We start from the raw sequence: 24,192 nt of genomic DNA on the forward strand, positions 1-24,192 counted from the left end.
TTTAGACAGCCTTCTTTTGTTCATGTTGAGCCAGGACCTCGTGTCTAAACTTTTGTTGTTTCTTCTTTTATGTTTGTTTATTTTGCTGTGGTGCAATTAACCAAAGACATGCTTCTTAACTGTGGATGTATCTCATCCCCCAATTCCTTTCCTGATGCCTCTGGGAGTAAAGTGAAAGCAAGTGACATTGGTAACAACCGGGCTTCGCTTCCAGATGAGCTCCGTGCCTTCTGTGCTCACTTTGACTGTAAGACCCCTGTGATTTCAGTCTCTGAGGTTGATGTGAGAGTGAACCGCGGAAAGCATCCACCCCACGCGGTATACCTGGCCGAGTACTACAGACCACTGCTAATCAGCTGGCTGCAGTGTTCACTGGGACCTTTAACCTCTCACCTCAGCAGTCTGAGGTCTCTCCCTGCTTCAAGCAGGCTTGAATGATACCAGTGTCTAAGAAGAACGTGGTAACCTGTCTCAATGACTATCACCCAGTAGCACTTACATCCATGCTGATAGTGTTTTGAGAGATTGATAATGAAACATATCGACTCCCGCCTGAGAAGCAACTTAGATCTGCTGCGGTTTGCTGGCCGGCACAACAGGTCCATAGCTGATGTCACTCCATTGGCTCTTCACTCAACCCAGGAACACCTGGACAGCAAAAATGCATACATCAGGATTCTCATTATCGACTACAGCTCAGCTTTCAACATTATCATCCCCTCAAACCTAATCGATAGGTTTCAACACCTTGGCCTCAGTACCTCCTTGTGCAATTGGATTCTCGATTTCCTCATTTGCAGACCCCAGTCAGTTCAGATTGGCAACAACACTTCCTCCACAATCTCCATCAGCACAGGTGCACCACAGGCTGTGTGCTTAGCCCCTGCTCTGCTCGCTTTGTACTGAGAACTGTGTGGCTAAGCACAGCTCCAATGCTATATTTAAGTTTGCTGAGGACACCACTATCACATACCGAATCAAATGTGGTGAAGAATCAGCATATAGGATTGAAAATCTGACGGACTGGTGCCACAACAACAACCTCTCACTCAATGTCAGCAAGACCAAGGAGCTGATTATTGACTTCAGGAGGAGGAAAATGGAGGCTCATGAGCCAGTCCTCATCGGGGGATCATAGGTGGAGAGGGTCAGCAACTTTGAATTTATCAGTTATCATTTCAGAGAACCTGTCCTGGGCCCAGCATGTAAGTGCAATTATGAAGAAAGCACAGCAGTGCCTCTACTTCCTTAGAAGTTTGTGAAGATTTGGCGCGACACCTAAAACTTTGAAAAACTTCCTTAACTGTGTGGTGGAGAGTATATTGACTGGTTGCATCACAGCCTGGTATGGAAACACCAGTGCCCTTGAATGGAAAATCCTACAAATAGAGTCCAGTCTATCACAGGTTAAGCCCTCCCCACCATTGAGCACATCTAAGCAGACCATTGTCGTATGTCGTAAGAAAGCAGGGGAACCCCCCCACCACCCAGGGCATTCTTTCTACTTGTTCTACCATCAGGAAGGAATTACAGGAGCCTCCGGACCCACACCGCTAGGTTCAGGAACAATTATTAACCCTCACCCATCAGATTCTTGAACCAGTGGGGATAACTTCACTCAATTTCTCCCGCCCCTTCTCTGAACTGTTCCCACAACCAACGGACTCACTTTAAACACTCCTCATTTCATGTTCTCGATGTTTATTCCTTATTTATTTACTATTATTATTTATTTTATTTTGTATTTGCACAGTTTGTTTTGCACACTGGTTGTCTGCCCTTTCATTGATTCTATTATGGTTATTGGAGTTACTAAGTATGCCTGCAGGAAAATGAATCTCAGGATTGTATATAGTGACATGTATGTATTTTGTTAATAAATTTACTGTGAAATGTAATTCTGATGTTTAGTATGGGCTTCCCAATTCAGTTTTGCCATTATATTAATTCCCATAAAATATACCATATGGCATCAAGATCACTCTGCATTTTGGTTACTTCAGTTAGGTTCAAGAAATTTAACGTTATATCTAAATTGTGGAATACTTTTTTCACTTTATGTTAGTTAACCTTTGGGATTTTTAAGTGGTTGGGAGATTTTATGTCCAGTTAACACTATCTGAGTGGTTGAGTGTATTACTGGATATGTCAGATTATTTCAGCGAGTAAAAGATTTTACTACACTGGGTTCACGTACACTCAGTGATCACTTTTTTGTGTAGACCTGAACACCTGCTTGCTGATGCAAATATCTAATTTGCCGGTCACGTGGAAGCAACTCAATGCATAAAAGCATGCAGACATGGTCAAAGAGGTTCAGCTGTCGTCGTTCAGGCCCAGAATGGTGAATGGTGAAGAAATGTGATCTATGTGACTGACTGCGGAATGATTGTTGGTGTCAGACAGTGTGGTCTGAGTATCTCAAAAGCTGACTTTTCACATACAACAGTCTCTAGAGTTTGCAGAGAGCTGGTGCAAGAAACAAAAGACATCCAGTGAGCAGCAGCTCTGTGGGCAAAAACACCTTGTTAATGAGAGACAACACACACAAAATGCTGGTGGAACACAGCAGGCCAGACAGCATCTATAAGGAGAAGCACTGTTGACGTTTCAGGCCGAGACCCTTCGTCAGGACTAACGAGGGGTCTCGGCCCGAAACGTCAACAGTGTTTCTCCTTATAGATGCTGTCTGGCCTGCTGTGTTCGACCAGCATTTTGTGTGTGTTGTTTGAATTAACAGCATCTGCAGATTTCCTCGTGTTTGCTTGTTAATGAGAGAGGTCAGAGGAGAATGATCAGACTGGTTCAAGCTCTCAGTAGCCACTTTATTTGGTGCTTCCTTATCTAATAAAGTGCACACTTAGCTTACACCACTTATTGGGTGCGGTTGTGAACATAACTCTGAAAGGGAAGACAGAGAAGAGTGTTGATTCTTAAAGAATGCAGAACAATAGCAAGTATTATACAGCAAAACAATAGATTAAAATCGTAAAACTATATCAAGGTCTTATAATGTTATTATTGGAGCAGTTATTACCCTTCAACCATCAGGCTCTTGAACAGAGGAGATAAATTCACTTGTCCCATTACTGAAATGTTCCCTCTGAACTGGACTTGCTTTCAAGGACTCTTCATCTTGTGCTCTTAATATTAATTGTTTATTTACTTTTTTCCCTCTTTCTTTTTGTATCTGTACGGTTCGTTGATATTTTTGGCACACTGCTGGTTGTCCACCCTGTTGAATGCAGGTTTTTATTTATTCTATTGTATTTCTTGTACTTACTGTGGTTGCCTGCAGGAAAGTGAATCTTGAGGTTGTAATATACTGTATGTACTTTGATAATGAATTTACTTTGAACTTTCATGACTCTTCAATTCGCAAAATTTACCTACCCTCTTTTAGATATAAATAAGAAGACCCGCAAGATATTTTAATTCTTAATTGACTCCTTATATATTTAACGTCTCCAAAAGTCTTTAAACCCTTTTTTTTTGCAAGTCTTTAAGTGACTCTTTAACAGCAGCTTGGCCGCTTCACCCAAGTTAAAGTTATAGTACTTGGAGTTGTTTATAAATTCATCATAATATAAAATCTGATACAGATGGCTGTATTGCCATTGGCAATTTATCATCCTTCTAGATCATATATGTCAAACTCAAGGCCCGCGGGCCAAATCCGGCCCGCGGTGGAATTATCTTTGGCCCGCGAGATAATATCTAATTACTATTAAAGCTGGCCCCAGTAATCGAAGCGCCTATGGCGTATGATATGGTTAATGCTGAGTTTATTCAGGTACCAAGTTTTCAGAGTTTTTAGTGTTTATTCGGCAGTCTTCTTCATAAGAAACGGAATTTGTAAAGTGAAACACTTTGTAGTTATAGCAGAGACTGAGACACATGAGAGCAGGCTGAAAAAACGGAGGCAACGAAAGCTGCGTTCGCACGCGTCCGACTGATCCGGCCAGCATGAAGCTGCATTTTGCTCAATCCGGCCCGTGACCTAAAATGAGTTTGACACCCCTGTTCTAGATCCATCATTTTGCAAAATATATACACTAGCTGTTCCTTTTACTCTCTTTTGATTTTTCTCTAAGGTTTGTGTAGTTTCAACTGATAGATGTGAAACAATTTTACTTTTTATGTACAGCATGAAATATTGAATGAACTGTCCCATGATGTTGGGTAAGCCTATATACCGTGGTTGAAATACTCCTTCCACTCATACTTTCTCACATCGACTGATCTATGTCCTATTTTTGTGGTTTGGGTAGCTGTAAATTCATTTTATTGGGTTGATGTTTTCTGACATATTGTGGCCATAACAGAATGAGGTTGAGAGAAGGGCAGGACTGGTAGCTCAGTATTCTGGGATACCAGTGTTTTAGGTGTGACAGGGAAATGGGTATGAGTGGAGAGGGTTCAATGCTTTCTTCATAAGGGAAGACATAACAGAAATGGCTGGAGAGGATATTGCTGAGGGATCATCTAATGAGGTGATTTTAATCGAAATAAGGAGATGGTTGCCCTGGTAGGGCGATATTAGAGACCACTCCCCTGAGGAGCAGCTGTATTTGAGGGATTGCACAGAGTTGTGAGAATAGTGGGGGGTGGGTTTAAATTTTCCCAGTACCGACTGGGCCATCTAGTGTGCATAGGGCCTGGATGGGGTGGAGTTTGTGTGGTGCGCCCAAGAAGTTTTCTCACGTGAAACATAGGGAATCTACTCGAGAAGGAGCAATATTGGATCTCCCCTTCATTATTTATTAAAGAGGTGAGGCAGGTAACTAAAGTGGTAGTGGGGGGGGGGGAGCACTTTGGGTCAGGAAACCCAATGTAGTTATGGAGAAAGATAGAACAGGTTAAGGAGCAGAGCCAACTTTGAGGGCATTAGGTAGGATCTAGCTGGGGTCAGCTGGGTGATTCTATTTAAAGGCAAAGGAACAGTTGTCAAGTGGGAGGCTTTTAAAGGGGTCATATCAAGAGTCTAGGGGCAGCCTGTTCCTGATCAGGTGAATGACAGATATTTCAAGTTTGGGGAAACCTGATTCTTGAGAGATATTGAGGCTGTAGCCAGGAAAAGAAAATGTACATCATGTTTAGACAACTGAGTGCAAATGAATTTTCAGATGTGAAATGTTTAAGATCAGGCTTAAGAGGTGACTGGTAGACAAAAAAGTGTATGGGCTGGATTTGGCAGGCAGGGTTAAAGATAATCCCAAGAGGTTTTATCAATATTAACAATAAAAAGAATGACTAAGGAGAGACTAGGTCCTCTTAAAGACCATCAAGACAACGCACATGTGACGCCAGAAGAGATAGCTGAGATTTTTAATGTGTATTTCTTTATGTTTATACAGTAAAGGGGAGGTGCAACAAGACCTGGGTGTCATTGTACACCAGTCATTGAAGGTAGGCATGCAGGTACAGCAGGCAGTGAAAAAGGCAAATGGTATGTTGGCATTCATAGCAAAAGGATTTGAGTACAGGAGCAGGGAGGTTCTACTGCAGTTGTACAAGGCCTTGGTGAGACCGCACCTAGAATATTGTGTGCAGTTTTGGTCCCCTAATCTGAGGAAAGACATTCTTGCCATAGAGGGAGTACAGAGAAGGTTCACCAGATTGATTCCTGGGATGGCAGGACTTTCATATGAAGAAAGACTGGATCGACTAGGCTTATACTCACTGGAATTTAGAAGATTGAGGGGGGATCTTATTGAAACGTATAAAATTCTAAAGGGATTGGACAGATGAGATGCAGGAAGATTGTTTCCGATGTTGGGGAAGTCCAGAATGAGGGGGTCACAGTTTAAGGATAAAGAGGAAGCCTTTTAGGACTGAGATGAGGAAAAACTTCTTCACACAGAGAGTGGTGAATCTGTGGAATTCTCTGCCACAGGAAACAGTTGAGGCCAGTTCATTGGTTATATTTAAGAGGGAGTTAGATATGGCCCTTGTGGCTGAAGGGATCAGGGGGTATGGAGAGAAAGCAGGTACAGGGTTCTGAGTTGGATGATCAGCCATGATCATACTGAATGGCGGTGCAGGCTCGAAGGGCCGAATGGCCTACTCCTGCACCTATTTTCTATGTTTCTATGTAAGCAAGATTTGTAAGATTAGCATTATTTGTGACATGTACATCAAAACATACAGTGAAATGCGTTATTTGCGTCAGCAATCAAAGTGTGAGGATGTGCTGGGGCATCCCACAAGCACTGTCATGTACGTGACTGCAGCATAGCGTGCCTACAGCTTACTGAGGAAACCCAGGCAGTCACAGGGAGAGCATGCAGACTCCTTACAGACAGTGATGGGAGCTGAACCCCAATTACTGGGCACTGCAAAGTGTTATGCTAGAAGCTCCACTACATTTCCATCCTAAGGAGAATTACTAACGAGAATAACATGGGTACCAAAGAAATGAATGTTAAAAATAGTGAAGTCTTTGATCATTTTCGATATTATAAGGAGATATTATAAGTGAAGGGGTATCATATGGACCCATCATATGGATATTAGAAGGAGGCATTGGAACATGTTGAGGTGGGAAAACCCCCAGAGCTTGAACAAGTGCACCCTGGACATTATGGGAGGCCAAGGAAGAAATCTTGGAGGCCTTGGTAGAGATTGTCAGCTCTCACAAAGTTCCAAAAGGCTGGAGGGTGACTAATGTTGTGGCCGTTGTTCAAGAAAGGCAGCAAGGACAGGCCAGGGAACTACAGGCTGGTGTGCCTGAATTCAGTTGTGGAGAATTCATTGGAGGGAATTCTGAGAGTCAGGATCTTCCGTCACTGGGATGGGCAAGGCCTGGGCTTCCAGAGGAATTGGTCAGGGTGGGTACAATTGCTATTTTTAAGAGGCATTTGAATAAGTACATGAGGGGAAAGGGCTTGGAGGGTTAAAGGTTGAACATGGGAAAAAGGGACTAACAGGGAGGATGCTGTGGTCAGTGTAGTCCATTTGGGCCGAGGAGCCCGTTCCTATGCTGTATTACTCTTCTACACCTATAAAGCTCAGCCAACAGACTTTCCAGTTTCCCTATAAATCTACCACTTTATCCCAGTATAATTCATTATTAACAAGTATACTGGTGCTCGAATGAGTCTTCAATAAATCATAACCTGCCTATCTTGTGATATCCATTAGCAATGTGGCTATACATCATCCCATTGCTTTTTCTTGTGTTCGCCTGTTAGTTTATCAAATCTTTCTTTTATTTTTCTGATTATGTGCTAAGCCGTTCTGAAGGCTTGAATATCACTTCCCAGGCTTGAATATCACTTCCCTTCTGTACCCACCATCTACTTCAGTTCAGTTTCAGTTTATTGTCATTTAGAAACCATAAATGCAATGCAGTTAAAAAATGAGACAACGTTCCTCCAGAATGATATCACAAAAGCACATGACAAAACAGACTACACCAGAAAATCCACACAACGTTTGGCAATCCCCAATCCAGAGTCCGGAGAGGCTGCTGCGTATTAATATCGTGCTACTATCTTAGTGCGTTCCCCGGAAAGGAGCTCCAAACTCACCAGACAAAACAAGACCAAAAACTAAAGCTACAAGACCTGCACAAAACCACATAGTTACAACAGTGCAAACAATTGCATATTTGATAAGAAACAGACCATGGGCACAGTAAAAATAGTCCAAAGATGTTAAAAGACTATAAGTTCAAAAGGAACCACCACACAGTTTCCACAAGTCCTCAGGGTCCCCAATTGACTCGTCATCCCACGTTGGCGGCAGAAGGGAATACCCCCGCTATGGACTTCCATGGTGCCGCCAGACTCAGCCTCGCACGCACAGCACACAATGAAAGCTCCGTCGAACCCAGCCTCGCAGACACAGCACACAGTGAAAGCGCCCCGACCGCGGCGGATTCCGAGTCAGTCGAACCTCCGAGCCTCCAACCATTCCCTCCGGCACAGCTTCTCTGAGCACCATCCTCTGCCAAGCATATTAAGATGCCGAGCCCATCTGTAATACAAAGGGAGGTGTGGCTGTGCCAGCATTTCATGTTTTCTGTTTTGTGATGCATTTACACAACTTGCATACTCCTTTTTCAGTCGTGCGTCCTCCTGATCACTTTTTGGAGAGGTTCAAGTCTTTAGCTACAGACCAGGTGAAGTAGGCAGCTGAACATAAAGCTCAGCATCCTCTAATAATTTTCTGACACATTACACCTTATTTTGTTCCACCACTAACCAGCCATAATGCTGATTGTACTACTTGAGAAAGACTTGGTAATCAACTAAATTAAATGTGCCTAGCGTTTCTGTGCAGAACCAATTATTTGCATACCTTCATTCAGCAGCTATTCTTGACTGTTGCTGTTCCTCTCCATGCCTTGCGGTGCAGCGGGCGGTGACCTTGCTGTTTCTTCAGTATTTTTGTTTGTTTTGTATGAGGCCAAGTTGCTAGCTCTACACTCAACTGGAAAGCATGCAAGGAGCTGGCTGGATTTGAACCAGCGACCACTCACCTCGAAGTCCAGTGCGGATGCCACTACACCGCCGGCTATTCTTGACTGTAACTGAATCAAAAACAAGTCTCTCCAAAAGATCTCCAGGTTATCAGAATGGAAAAAAAATGTGATTCTCCACCCTTGTCAATTGTTCTACACAATTGGCAAAAATACCAGCTCAGAACTCCTAATTTTAACACGGGAATTGGAGATTATTAAATGTTTCATTACGTTAACCCAGAGTTTCACATGACCATTGTGAAATTGAGCCCTTATTTCCTCCATTGATAACTCGGATAACAAACACTAAGAAAACCAAGAGGCAATTAAAGAATGTAAACTTAAAATAGAGAAAACAAAATCCAGGTCTTTCATTTTTTGGGAAGCTTTGCAAATAACTATAGAGCTTTTGAAAATGTTTTATTTCACTGTGGAAATTAACCTTTAACATATTATTATTGCCAAGTACACCAAAAAAAGGAGCAGTAGATGGAGCTTCATACAGCTTTCATGCTCACAGAACTTCTTAAAGAGATACTTCCTCTAAAAACAGAAGAGTTCCTGCAAATTCATTTCAGATTAAATTACACAAAATCTTTCATCACATCCTGTTCGCTAGACTTCCTAACAGTTGAGATTCAATAAGCTTTGAGCGGCCTTCTCCTTTTCTCTCTGTCTCACAGCTGAGAACACCCACCAGTGCCTCTACTTCCTCAGGACACCAGCGAAATTTGGCATGTCCCCTTTGACCTTCGTCACGTTTAATCAATACAGCACAGAAAGCATCCCGTCTGCTTGGTGTGGTAACAGCTCTGTCTGTGGCCGCAAGGAACTGCAGAATGTTGTGGACACAGCTCAGCACTTCATAGAAACCAGGCTTCCCTCCACTGGCTGACTATTCTTCTCACTACCTCAGTGAAGCAACCAGCATAATTAAAGAATCCAACAGCCGGACATTCTCTCTTCTCCTGCCTCCCACTGGGCAAAAGATAGAAAAATGCCTGAAAGGACTGTTATAGAAATATTGAGTGATTCCCTAGTATGATAGGGTGGAGTCCTGACTTCACTGTTCATCTAGCTGTGACTTTGCAGCTAATTGTCTACCTGCATGACTCTACACTTTCTCTGTACTGTAACACTTAATTCTGCACAATGTTTCCACAATGCACTGTTGTAATGAATTTTATGGACAGTGTGCAAGACAAGATTTTCCACTGTGTCTCGGCACCTGTGAGAAAAATAAACCAATTTATCAATTGAAAGTATAATCACGCACACTTCAATGAGAATTTTCATCTTTAAGCCTTTAAAGGTTGACTATATATCAAAAAAATACTTTTTGAAACAGTTTGAAATTGTAGTTTGGTAATTAGACATCTAAATGTAGGTTTCCATTGTCAAGTTTATGGTTGTGCACAAGTATGGTGAGGTATGGGAACGGCGAGAAGCTTGTTTGAAGCAGCGTCAATGGCAGGTAGGTGCAGACAGCATAATTGTACAAAAACACACAAAAAAACATGCAAGAGGTGGTTGGTAGTGTTCCATTGCTGAGGTAGGATTACGTTTGTGCAAATCAGGCCTTGCACAACCCTAATTGATGGCTTTAGAAAAGTAGCTGTTTATAAATTTGGTGGGTGGGTCTTTCGGCTTCCTGCCCGATGGTAGCAGTGAGAAGAGACCCATAGAGTGGAGATTCTTGATGCAGTACCTCCTGTAGATGCTGTTATTCTTAGGTAAGGTTGTGTCCACGATCGACTGGGCTGTGTTCATGGTTCTCTGCATTCTCCTGCAGTCCTGTGCATTGGAATTTCAGTACCAGGCCCTGATATAACCAATCTGGATACTCGTAATGGCACACCTGTAGAGGTTCTTTGGAGTATTTGCTGGCATGTCAAATCTCTTCAAGGTTCTAAGAAAATAGAGGACCTTGTATGCCGCCTTTGTGATTGCATCTATGTGCTGGGTCCAGGATAGGTGATGCTAACACTCAAGAATTTTCGGCCCGAAACGTCGTCACTACCTCCTCCCATAGATGCTGTCTGGCCTGCTGAGTTCTGCCAGAATTTTGTGTTTTTACCCAAGAATTTAAAGCTGTTTCATCCCTCCACCTCTGATCTGCCAATGAGAACTGGCATGTGGTCTCCCGAAGTCAATGACTAACTCCTTGGTTTTATTAATGCTGTGTGTGAGGTTGTTATTGTGGCACCACTCAACAAAATATTCTACCTGACTCTCGTATGCTGCCTTATCACCACCTGTGATTTGGCTGGTGGCAGCAGTGTCAGTGATGAATCTGGAGGTGGTATTACAGCTATGCTCAGCCACATTATCGTGGATGTAATGAGAGAAGAGTAGGGGGCAAAGCACTCAGCCTTAAGGTGCACCTGTGTTGTAGTCAATCTGTGCTAATTGAGGTTCGTTGATGAGGAAGACTGGGATCCAGTGGTAAAGGGAGGTACAGAGGGCCCAGAACTTAAAGCTTGATGATATTTAAAGGGGGCGATAGTATTGAATGCCGACCTGTAGTCGACGAGTTCTTGTTGTCCAGACGGTACAGACCAGAATGAAGAGCAAGTACAGTAGCACCTTTTGTTAACCAATTGTGACAACAGGCATTTTAAAGGAGGTCCAGGCCATTTCTGAGGCTGGAGTTGATTCATGTCCTAACCAACCTCTCGAAACCCTTCACTGCAGTGGACGTAAGCCCTACCGGGTAGGAGTCACTGGACAGGTCACCATGTTTTTCTTGGGCACTGGTACTGTAGATACCCTCATGAAGCAGGCAGGAGGCTCAGATTACAGAAATTGGTTGAAGACGTCTTTGAATGCTCTGGTCAGCTGGTTCGACATTGGGTAAGGTATGATGCCTAGGCCTGGTGCTTTTCGTGGCTTTGTTTTCTCTGCATCTCCACCAGTAAGGCAGCAGATGATCTATACTGGTTTTTCTCTGGAGGCTGCTTGTATGTGACTCATAGCATTGTGCTGTTTCTAATACCCCAAGTGTTAGTTGAAATGTATTAATGTTTCATTGTGGGATCGTTCCTGATAATATGAACTCTAAGGTAAATTAATAATATGGTGTTTGTTGTCGGTGAATGTATGTTCACTGGAGCTATTAGAAATTATAGGGAGTTCCCAGGTTATGGAAATCTGACTTTACACAAACATTCCCATGAAGTTTTGAAGTTAGTAATAAGAATAAGAGAATGCCTTGTGGTATTCATTAATAATGAAGAATGCAGTAGGTATTTCATTAGTTTAATTATGTGTAGTGTTCAGTTGATTATTCAATGATTTGCAAATAAATTCCAGTATGTACACTTAGACTGGCTACATATTGTGGGTTGCTACAGAAAATGGATGTTTATGGAGAAATCAGCTCATAAAGACTTAACTACAGAACCCTTACATAACCTGGGGGCTACCTGTAAAACACCAGGAGTTGTAGTCTGTTTTGGAATTAACATGTGATGATGCCAAAATTAATGCAAATTTGTCAAAAGATTGATTACCTTGTAAAATTATATATTATTTCTACTGCAGTCCCTACCAGATAAAGATGGAAGGAAATGCCTCTTGCTGATAAGAAGTTCTGACAGGAGTTTTGAGATCAGTGCATCTGACAAAAAAAAGAAGCAAGAATGGATCCAAGGTAAGGGCTATTTTTTATGCCATATCTTTGCTGTTGGTGGTGTTAAGTTTACAAATGTCATCACTTGCAAGCCTCATCAACATCATTCTTCTTCTGGATCATGACCCCAGCCTAGTTCCACTGCAGTTATTCAACCATCCATTCTGCTGAAGAAGCATTTTTGGGCCAGCTATTCAGAACAATTTTCTGATGAGCTGAGGAGTAGGCAACTGTACTTCCTTCCTCTTCTCAGTTGTTTCACTTCATTTTGGTGTCTGTAGGCCAAATATTAATTTACTTGCTCACTTTATTCTGTAGCACTTCGCTTGATCACTATTTTCTCTTTCCTTTCTAAAAACAACCAGCAGCTTATTGTTCATCCTCTGTGAATGAACTGACCTTTGAAAGTCCAGTCTGGCTTCCTTAAAGTGCTTGAATTGCACTTGGGGACTGAAGGGGAAGAGCAAAAGCTGAAGAGGAATGGGGGAAGAAGGAGCTTGAGGCGTAAGCAGGTGTTAAAAGAGTTGAATGAAAAATGCAAAAGAAATAATATAATAAAATATGAGATGCACGGAAACAGAAACTTGCAGATAAAACAAAACTGAAGAGATAGTGAACTTGCTTAAAAAAATCTGCTGTGTGTTAAGGTGAGCAACTTGAAGGGAGAGCATCTATCCTGATGGCTTCTTGTATTAAGAAAATAATACCAAAATTTGCTTTATTTTGTAAATATTTAATATTTTGCTACAAGAAGAAATTGTCATCCATTGCACAACATAAGAATTGGTGTTATGAACGAAGTTTGAACATAATGAATATATATTTATATTTATTGTATAGGATGTGACCATGTGTTCTGTTGGAACTGTTTGTTCTGTTCTCTGTTGGGTAGAGATGATTTGAGTGTGATTTGAGTTACCATAGTTACTTGGTGGTGCTGTGGTTTAGTTGCCATACGCAGAACCACAAGAGCTGGATCCATGGGTCCAAATTCAAATCCTGCCCATCACAGCAGTAGAATTTGAATTTGGTTAATTATTTGGAATTTGGGGGAGAAAAGAACTAGTCATACTAATGATAACCATGAAAAAACATCCAACTCACCAGTGGCTCTCTGGGGAGGAAACCTGGCAACTTGTAGTAGTTTGTCTGACAAGTGAGTTCAGACCAGTCCCTGTGGTTGACCATTAAATGATTTCTAAAGTGGAGTCATAAACCACTCAGTTGTACCATGTTGTTTAAATTGAAAAGAAATAAAGCTGGCATTGATCTGGATAGCTATTTGAACACTGTAACATCACTCCAGTCCAGTCAGCCAGCCTTGCAGAGTTCTCAGAAGCATCCAAGTTCAGCCTAGTATTGTGGTTCTCTGAGAATAATATGTAGTAGTCATTACAATGCCTGCTAAACCCACCAGAGGTCATAATGCATTGGTATAATGTGGGAGAGTATAGTTCTCGGAGTCCTTAATATTGATCCGAGGACCCACAAAATCGCATGTTGTCAAGTCAAACAGTGAATGTTAAAAGGGAACAGAATGTACTCTCGGTTACTTTAATATCTATTCCCAATAATGTTTGATACCACCACCACAGACTTAGCTAGCTGAATCCTGAAGATACAGCTGCCAGACTAGATTCAGGGCAGGTCGTGTGTGAATAAGCCTACAGAATGATAAACCTTGAGGGTCTGTGTTTGGGCACCAACTTCTGACCATTTACTTAAACCGGTTGGCCCAGAGGACCAGATATCATGGTGGTTAAAGCAGGTGGGATTGGGAGAATGGAGGATGTAAACATACTTCAAAGGAAAATGGCAGGTTAAGTGAATGTGACAGGTGGCATATGATGTGGGAAACATGTAAAGTTATCCACTTTGCATCACATAGTAGAAAAGTTGGTTATTTATTGAGTGGTGATAGATTGGGTAGTGTTAGTGCCCTTGTACACAAGTCACTAAAAGACAAAATGCAGGTGCAGCAAGCCGTTAATGGATCAAATAGTTATTTGGCTTTCATTATGATGGTATTGACTTTTGGACAAAGCAAGCAGGGCATGGAGTATTGTGTAAAGTGTTGGTCTCCATATCTAGGGAGGGATAACAACAAGGGAGTACAGTGAAGATTCCCTAGGTTGGTTCCAGGAATGGTGGTTTTGTTATACGTGCTAGTGAGGCCAGGATTAGGAAGATTATACAGTTTAATACATGGCTAAGGAGTTGGTGTAGGAGGGAGGTCATAAGAGTATGGATCATTGGACACACTTCCAGGGAAGGTGGGACCTGTATAGAAAGGGCTGTTTGCACCTGAACTAGAGGGGGACTAACATCCTAACGTTAAGGTTTGTTAATGCTGCACGGTGGGGTTTAAACTAGAGTTGCAGGGGCTGGGAGCCAGAGTGTCAGAACAGTTAGTGGAGAGGTTGTGGAGGTAGATATTGGTAAGATCTCAGACAAAGTTAGGAATCCAAGGGTTGAGCATGGTGTGACAAGTGTCCTGAGCTGCATATATTTCAATGCATGAAGTATCGTAGGAAAGGCGGGGTAATAGTGCTGAAGATGAGGTAGCTGGTTTACAAGCAGAGGCAATGGGTAGTGAGGAGAGGCTGTTGATAGGGCAAAATTGCAGTCAATGGGATGAGTTGCAAAGTAAAAAGTGGACAAAATCGAAAAGGGTGAATTCAAGACTGAAGATGAATTTGAATGCATGTAGTGTACGGAATAAGGTAGATGAATCTGTAGCCTGGTTACAAATTGGCAAGTATGATGTTGTAGGCATCACTGAATCATGGCTGAAAGAAGATTATAGCTGGGAGCTTAATGTCCAAGGGTATGTACATTATGTCAAAAGAACAGGCAGGAAGGCAGAGGGTGTGACATTGTTCTGTTGGGGGAAAAATGAAATCAAGTCATTAGAAAAAGTTGACATAGGTGTCAGAAGGTGTTGAATCATTGGGGTGAGAGCTAAGGAACTGCAGGGGTAAAAAGACCCCAAGGGGAGTTGTATACAGGCCTCCAAACAGTAGTAAGGATGTGGTCTACAAGTTACAATGGGAGATATGTTACAATAGTCATGGAGACTTCAATACTCAGGTAGATTGGGGAAATCAAGTTGGTGCTGGATTTCGGGGGAGGGGGTTGGTGAAGAGATTTCTAGAACGCTACAAGAGAGATGGTTTTTTAGAGCCACTCATGGTGAGCCCATTAGAGGATCAAATTTTCTGGATTGGGTGTTATGCAATGAACCAGAATTGATTGGAGAGCTTAAGGTATAAGAACCCTTAGTGGCAAGTGATCATAATATGATCAAATTCACCCTGAAATTTGAGAAGGAAAGGTTAAAATCAGATGTATCAGTGTTACAGTGGAGCAAAGGAAATTACAGAGGCATGAAAGAGGAGTTGGCCAGAAAGAATTGGAAAAGGTATGATGGCAGAGCAGCAATGTCTGGAATTTCTGGAGGCAATTCAGAAGGCACAGGATATATACATCCCAAAGAGGGAAGAAGTTTTCTAAAGGAAAGATGACAGAATTGCGGCTGACAAGAGAAGTCGAAACCAACATAAAAGCCAAAGAGAGGGCATATAATTGAGCAAAAATCAGTGGGACATTAAGGAATTAGGAAGCTTTTAAAAACCAACAGAAGGTGACTCAAAACATCATTAAGAAGGTTAAGATAGAATATGAAAGTAAGCTAGTCAATACTATTAAAGAGGATACCAAAAGTTTCTACAGATACATAAAGTATAAAGGAGAAGCAAGAGTGGATATCGGACCACTGGAAAACGATGCTGGAGAGGTAGTAATGGGGGATGAGGAAATAGCGGATGAACTGATTAAGTACTTTGCATTAGTGTTCACTGTGAAAGACACTAGCAGTATGGTGGAAGTTCCAGGTGTCAGGGGGCATGAAGTGTGTGAAGTTACCATAACTAGAGAGAAGGTTCTTGGGAAACTGAAAGGTTGGAAGATAGATAAATCATCTGGCATTTTCAAGGGTAAATAAGAATGAATAGTAAATGATGGTCTTGCCATGATGCCCAGATCCCAATGATGAATAAAATGAAACCTAAGAAAAGGCCGTCTCCAGCGGGATCCCACCACCAGGCACATCTTTCCCTCCCTCCCACTTTCTGCTTTCCACAGGGATCGCTCCCTATGTGACGCCCTTGTCCATTTGTCCCTCCCCACTGATCTCCGTCCTGGCACTTATCCTTGCAAGCAGAACAAGTGCTACACCTGCCCTTACACCTCCTCCCTCACTACCATTCAGGGCCCCAAGCAGTTTTTCCAGTGAGGCAACTCTTCACCTGTGAGTCTGTTGGGGTCATCTTCTGTATCCAATGCACTAGGTGTGGCCCTTGTACCCCTTGTGTTTCTTTCTCCCCTCCCCCCATCCTCTTACTGTGACTCCTTATCTCTTTTTTCACAATCCTGATGAAGGGTCTTGGCCCGAAAAGTCCACTGTTTGGGGCCTTTCCAGATGAGGCGACACTTCACCTGTGAGGCAGTTGGGGTGTCATCTACTGTGTTCAGTGCCCCCTGTGTGCCCTCTTGTATATCGGTGAGACCTGACATAGATTGGGGGACTGCTTCACCGAGGATTTACACTCCGTCCGCCAGAACAAGCGGGATCTCCCAGTGGCCACCCATTCCAATTCCACTTCCCATTCCCATTCCGATATGTCCATCCATGGCCTCCTCCACTGTAGGGATAAGGCCACACTTAGGTTGGAGGAACAACACCTTATGTTCTGTTTGGATAGCCTCCAACCAGATGGCATGAACATCGATTTCTCAAACTTCCAGTGATGCCTCCCCTCAATCCCCCTTCACCATTTCCCATTGTTCCAATAATGTGACCACATGGGAATTTGATGCCAGTAGACTTGGCAGCTTTGTGTTAGGTCTGTTATTGGCTATTAAATTTCTATGAGCTAACCCTAACCTTATTCACCAAGTACACACTCCAAACTCACTTTGAACTGCTTTATATTTTCTGTTTTTATGATTCTTTCTGTTCCTGAGGTTGTTAGTTATGGCTAAATTGACAGGAATGGTACATGGATGCTACGAGTATGGAGGGATACAATCCCGGTGCAGGTCAATGGGAATAGACTGTTTAAATTGTTTGACATGGGCTAGGCCAAATGGCCTGTTTCAGACAGACAGACAGACATACTTTATTGATCCTGAGGGAAACTGGGTTTCATTACAGTCACACCAACCAAGAATAGTGTAGAAATATAGCAATATAAAACCATAACTAATTAAATAATAATAAGTTAATCATGCCAAGTGGAAATAAGTCCAGGACCAGCCTATTGGCTCAGGGTGTCTGACAGAGTTGTAAAATTTGATGGCCACAGGTAGGAATGACTTCCTATAATGCTCAGTGTTACATTTTGGTGGAATGAGGGTCTGGCTGAATGTACTCCTGTGCCTAACCAGCACATTATAGAGTGGATGGGAGTCATTGTCCAAGATGGCATGCAACTTGGACAGCATCCTCTTTTCAGACACCACCGTCAGAGAGTCCAGTTCCACCCCCACAACATCACTGGCCTTACGAATGAGTTTGTTGATTGTGTTGGTGTCTGCTGCCCCAGCACACAACAGCAAACATGATAGCACTGGCCACCACAGCCTCGTCTGGCAGATGTTAAAGGACCTCAGTCTCCTCAGGAAATAGAGACGGCCCTGACCCTTCTTGTAGACAGCCTCCGTGTTCTTTGACCAGTCCAGTTTATTGTCAATTCGTATCCCCAGGTATTTGTAATCCTCCACCCTGTCCACACTGACCGCTTGGATGGAAACAGGGTTTCTGTGCTGTACTTTTCTATGAATATGAATTGTAAAAAAGAAATCCAGTTAACATTTGTTCTTTTAGGTTAATAGACTTTGGTAGCACCATTACTAACTTGGTCCTCAAGGATACAACTTGTTATGCTAGTGTGGTGTCATACAGGATTTAAAGAACTATAAACTCCATTCTGGGAATACATTTTCAAGCAATAGAAATCTGTTGATCATATGGTTTCTACACTCTGATCATACATATTCACCTTGGGGATTGGCATATAATGGAAGACTAATTCATGGAGATGAGGACCAGGCAGTAGAGGCTTTGATTTTTTAAATATATATGTATATATAATCCCTGCTACATCCAGCCTTGTCTTCTCTTTCTGACCTTGTGAATAGCTATTCAAACAACCATCAACCTACTGAAGGGTGAAAAGCTTCCTCCACACATAGAAGGACGTCAAAAACGGCGAGAGCTGCGGCAGAAACAACAAGCAGAGCAGGAAGAGATAGCACAGAGAATGAAAGAACTGCAGCTAGCAAATGAAGACAAGCAACAGGAGTTGGAAAAAATGCGTAAGGTAAGGACAACTTGATCCAAGCCATTGTCAGATGAGAATTCACAGTGGTGCTAGAAGGTTTGTGACCCCTGTAGAATTTTCTCTATTTCTGCATAAGTATGACCTAAAATGTGATCAGATCTTAATGTAAGTCCTAAACCTAGATAAAGAGAACCCAATTAAATAAATAACACCAAAACACTACTCTAATTCATTTATTTATTGAGAAAAATTATCCACATTACATGTATTTGTTGGAAAGCATATGTGGACCTTTGCTTTCAGTAACTGATGTGACCCCCTTGTACAGCAATAACTTCAACCAAGCGTTTCCGGTAACTGTTGATCAGTCCTGCTCGTCGGCTTGGAGGAATTTTAGGCCATTCCTCCTGGGATGTCAGTGGACTTCCTTGCATGAACCGATTGCTTCAGGTCCTTCCAGAACATTTCTATAGGATTAAGCTCAGGACTTTGCCTCACCATTCTAAACCACAAATGTTCTTCTTTTTAAACCATTCTGTTGTTGATTTACTCTTCTTTTGGATCATTGTCTTGTTGCATTATCCAACTTCTATTAAGATTCAGGTGATGGACTGCTACCCTGACATTCTCCTGTAAGATGTCTTGATACAATTTTGAATTCATTGTTCCCTCAACAATTGCAAGCTGTCCAGGCCCTGAGGCAGCGAAGTAGCCCCAAACCATGATGCTCCCTCCACCATGCTTCACAGTTGGGATGAGGTTTTGGTGTTGGTGTGTGGTGCTCTTCTTCCTCCAAACATTTCTGCCAAGAAGTTAAACTTTTGTCTTATCTGTCCAAAGAGCATTGTCCCAGAAGAATATCCAGGTGGTATTTTGCAAACTTGAGTTGTACAGCAATGTTGTTTTTTTTTTTGGAGAGCAGTGGTTTCCTTCATGGTGTCTTTCCATGAACACCATTCTTGTTCAGTAATTTTCCTATAGTGGACACATGAACAGAGAATTTAGCAAGTTCTAGAGATTTCTGCAGGCCTTTTGCTGTTACCCTTGGGTTCTTTTTCACCTCCTTCAGCACTGTACATTGTGTTCTTGGTGTGATCATTGCAGGGTGCCCACTCCTTGGAAGACTGGCAACAGTACTGTTTTCTCCATTTGTAGACTGATGAGCATTTAGGTCTTTAGAAATGCTTCTGCAGCCTTTTCCAGCTTCATTCATCTCTACAATTCTTCTAAGGTCCTCTGAAAGTTGTTTTGATCGAGGTGTGATGCACATAAACAGATCTTTCTTGAGAAGAGCAGGTTCGCTCAGTAACCTGACTATGTGCTTTTTTTATAGGGCAGAATTTATAGGTCTACAGCCCACACCTCCAAGCTCATCTCATTGATTGGAACATCTGACACCAATTAGCTTTTGTAGAAGGCAGTACCCCAGAGGATTACATACGTTATCCAACAGATTCACCACTCTCTAGGAAAAGCAGTTCCACCTTATCTCCGTCCTAAATCTGCTCCCCCGAATCTTGATGCTATGTCCCCTAGTTCTAGTCTCACCTAGCAGTGGAAACAACTTTTTTGCCTGTATCTTATCTGTCCCTTCCATAATTTCTATGTTTCTATAATATCTCCTTTTATTCTTCTCATATATAAGGACAAAACAGATGCAGAACTCTTGTGACATTTCTTCACTCTCACATTGGAAACTGGAAGGTTTATTTTGATAACTCTCAAGCAGTTAAATAGTTTGTTTTTCCCATAAGCCAGATCCTTTTCTTTCATATTGAAAAGCAAGTGATAAATCAGTTTTTAGATGGGTTTGAGAATATGTGATTTAAAAATGCTCGGAGAATCAGAATAGTAGAACTGCTTTCACTGATTTCTTTGTGTCCTCTCTAATTTTAATCACTTAAGATTCTGTGAGTTATTTACAAACATGGATGTGTTGTAAGATTTTGTTTTCAACATCAATCATAGCTCTCTAACGCACTTGAAATACTCTTTCCAGGCATAGCATGCCTTTTAAAATTAATTTCTTCCCAACTTGAATTCACCATCCATGGCCTCCTCCACTGTCGAGATAAGGCCACACTTAGGTTGGAGGAACAACACCTCATATTCTGTTTGGGTAGCCTCCAACCTGATGGCATGAACTTCGATTTCTCAAACTTCCAGTAATGCCCCCCTCCTCCTTTTACCATTTCCCATCCCCTTGTCCCTCTCTCATTTTATCTCCTTCCTGCCCATCGCCTCCCTCTGGTGCTCCCCCCACCCTTTTTCTTTCTATTATGGCCTTCTGTCTCTTTCACCAGTCAACTTCCTAGCTCTTTGCTTCATCTCCCCTCTCCAAGTTTCACCCATCGCCTGGTGCTTCTCTCTCCCCTCCCCATACCTTTCAAATCTACTCCTCAGCTTTTTATTCTCCAGTCCTGCCAAAGGGTTTCAACCCGAAACGTCGACTTACTCTTTTCTTTGGATGCTGCCTGACCTGCTGAGTTCCTCCAGCATTTTGTGTGTGTTGCTTGGATTTCCAGCATCTGTGGATGTTCTCTTGGTTTTGAATTTTAAACCCGTGGATCATTTTTGTCTTGAAAAATGACAAGTCTGTCTTGAGACTACATGGTCGTTGCAGATTACCTGGTCAGTTTGCGCAATCAGACAATTTTGTTTCTTAATCATAAAAAAGGCTGTGTCTAGGATTCTTCCTCCCCACCACTTTTCTCCCCCTTTACATGAGCTGGAATTTATTAGATGCATTTTAGTATTTACTCCTGAATGCTAGTATCCACCAGCTTCACAGAGCAGCAGGCAAACTTGAAATTTTGGTGAATACACAGATATTTTGATAGAAATTGTGCTTTTTTAAAGTAAGATGTTGAGCCTGTTGTAGTTTACATATTCAATAGAGAGAGATACTACACATCTCAGGATTCAGGGCTCCTCAGAGGTCATTCTGAATTTTGGATAGGTAAGTGGAACAGCTAAAAAGAGGGTAGTTGGGAAATTAGACTGAGGGAGGGGAAACAGTGGCGTCAGAGACTCCTTGCTTTCTTAAAGGTTGTCACTCTGTCGACAGTGTGAAGAAACTGAAGAGAATAAGTTATTTTTCTAAAGGGAACGTAGACAGAAAATGTCAAGTCCGTCTTGTTTCATTTTTGGACTTCTTGAGAAGATGTAATTGAGGGTCACTATTTGTTTTGTTTAATCGTTTAACTTTCTCGCTTACCGAACTGATCACTCACTGCTACCTTCATTCCCAGATCTGAATGATGAATGCTAGATATTCTCACCAGTTCAGTTCATCACCCTGAAACACTAAACGCATTTATCTCTCACAACATTGCCTGGTTTTGAAGGGTTTTTTTTCGCACTTTCTGTTTTAATTATCAGTTTCCAATGGAAGCTTTTTTTTTTGCTTTTCTATAAATTATGATTACAGCTACTTAGAAGCTTTGCCTTTGGATAATCTATCTCTTGAAGGGGAAAAAGACAACATCAAGATCCAAATATATATGGTTTCGATTTCTCCTATTTAGTTGCCTATTTATCTGGTGTTAGAAACCACTTTGCAAGAAATATCAATTTTGTGCTTTATGTGCCAGTACTTTCAAACATTCATGAAAGCCTTTTCATGCTTTCATTACATTTATCAGTTTTGTTTGTGGACAAGGTTCAAAAACTTGAACTGAAGCCAGTGGTAGGATGTCTGATCTCACTTGTTTGGAATGCGATTCTCCTTGTATTTTTTTCGGAATATACATGACTGCAAACAATGAAACTTCATATTCTTTCTTTGAGCTTCCTTTGTAAAGGAATTATTTTGTAAATTTGGGCTACAGATTATTGTTTACTTTGTTCCCCCACATATTTTCACACACTCCACTCTGTATTTCCTCTTTACGCTCTTCGATCTGCTTGTTTTGTTTTTACTTCATTGTGCTCTCTCTTTGACCTTCCTGCTGTCTGATTATTCCTGAGTTGAACAGCAAGCTTATCAATGTGATATATGTTACATAAAGGTGATGAAACTTTGAGGTGCAGCTCACAGTATGTCCTGGAAATCTGAATTGAAAGAGAATGCTAGAAATAGCAAAATATAAAAATAGAAGAGAAATGAGAGTGAATATAGGACCGCTAGAAAATGAGGCAGGAAAAATAATAATGGAGGACAAGGAGATGGCTGATGAACTAAATGAGTATTTTGCATCAGCCTTCACTGTGGAAGACAGAAGCAGTATGCCTGATGTTGTAGTGTGTGAAGGAAGAGAAGTGGGTGCAGTTACTATTACAAGAGAGAAGGTGCTCAAAAAAACCTAAAGGTAAATAAGTCACCCAGACCAGATGAACTGCATCCTAGGGTTCTGAAAGAGGTAGCATTGGAGATTGTGGTGGCATTAGAAATGATATTTCAGAAATCATTGGACTCTGGCATGGTGCCAGAGGACTGGACAATTGCAAATGTCACTCCACTCTTTAAGAAAGGAGGAAGACAGCTGGAAGGAAATTATAGACCAGTTAGCCTGACCTCAGTGGTTGGGAAGATGTTAGAGTCAATTGTTAAGGATGAGGTGATGGAGTATTTGATTACACAGGACAAGATAGTACAAAGTCAGCATGGTTTCCTTCAGGGGAAAATCCTACCTGACGAACCTGTTGGAATTCTTTGAGGAGATTACAAATAGGATAGGTAAAGGGTGCAGTGCATGTTGTATATTTAGGCTTTCAGAGGGCCTTTGACAAGGTGCCACACATGAGGCTACTTACCAAGTTAAGAGCCCATGGTATTACAGAAAAGTTGCTAACATGGTTAGAGCATTGGCGCATTGGTAGGAGGCATCGAGTGGGAATAAAAGGATCCTTTCCTGGTTGGCTGCCAGTGGCTAGTGGTGTTCTGCAGGGGTTGGTTTTGGGACCACTTCTTTTTATGCTGTTTATAAATTATTTAGACAATGGAATAGATGGCTTTGTTGCCAATTTTGCAGATGATACGAAGACTGGTGGAGGGGCAGGTAGTGTTAAGGAAACAGGTAGGATGCAGAATGACTCAGACAGATTAAGGGAATGGGCAAGAAAATGGCAAATGAAATACAATGTTGGAAAGTGTTTGGTCATGCAATTTGGTGGTAGAAATAAATGTGTGGACTATTTTCTAAATGGGAAGAAGATCCAGAAATTTGAGAAGGGTGAGGGGGTGATCTCATTGAAACCTTTTGAATGTTGAAAGGCCTAGACAGAGTAGATGTGGAAAGGATGTTCCCCATGGTGGGAGAGTCTAGGACAAGAGGGCACAGCCTCAGGATAGAGGTGCGCCCTTTCAAAACAGAGATGCAGTGAAATTTCTTTAGCCAAAGGGTGGTGAATTTGTGGAATTTGTTGCCACATGCAGCTATGGAGGCCAGGGTGTATTTAAGGCAGAGATTGATGATTCTTGATTGGACATGGCAACAAAGGTTACGGGGGAAGGCCGGGAACTGGGGTTGAGGAGGAGCAAAAAAAAAAATCAGCCATGATTGAATGGCCTAATTCTGCTCCTATGTCTTATGGTCAATGGTCTAAATAGTCAGTAGACCATAGCATCACTGGTGAGAGGAAAACTTGAATTAATGCTGCAGGTGAGTGAGACATTACTATATGAGAGCAGACTTCTTTGATATAGTGGTTTTGGATCTTCGCTAACTTAATAGGAGCAACTCATTATTTGTTGTTACTAGGTGATGATAAGGGCAGTAAAAGGATTCACTGGGAAAAAGTAACAGCTG

General features: G+C 41.9%; 1 protein-coding gene across 1 annotated transcript in view; it reads left to right on the plus strand.

The window, feature by feature from the left end:
• swap70b (switching B cell complex subunit SWAP70b) overlaps positions 1-24,192 on the plus strand; it is a 116,628-nt gene that overhangs the window by 58,110 nt on the left and 34,326 nt on the right. The window contains exons 6-7 of the mRNA XM_073049578.1: positions 12,011-12,119; positions 18,300-18,481. Of these exons, the coding sequence (XP_072905679.1) occupies positions 12,011-12,119; positions 18,300-18,481 (291 nt within the window). The remainder of the gene's footprint in view (positions 1-12,010; positions 12,120-18,299; positions 18,482-24,192) is intronic.

The sequence above is a fragment of the Hemitrygon akajei genome, chromosome 6, assembly GCF_048418815.1.
Source record: "Hemitrygon akajei chromosome 6, sHemAka1.3, whole genome shotgun sequence".
In the NCBI taxonomy this organism is placed as follows: Eukaryota; Metazoa; Chordata; class Chondrichthyes; order Myliobatiformes; family Dasyatidae; genus Hemitrygon; species Hemitrygon akajei.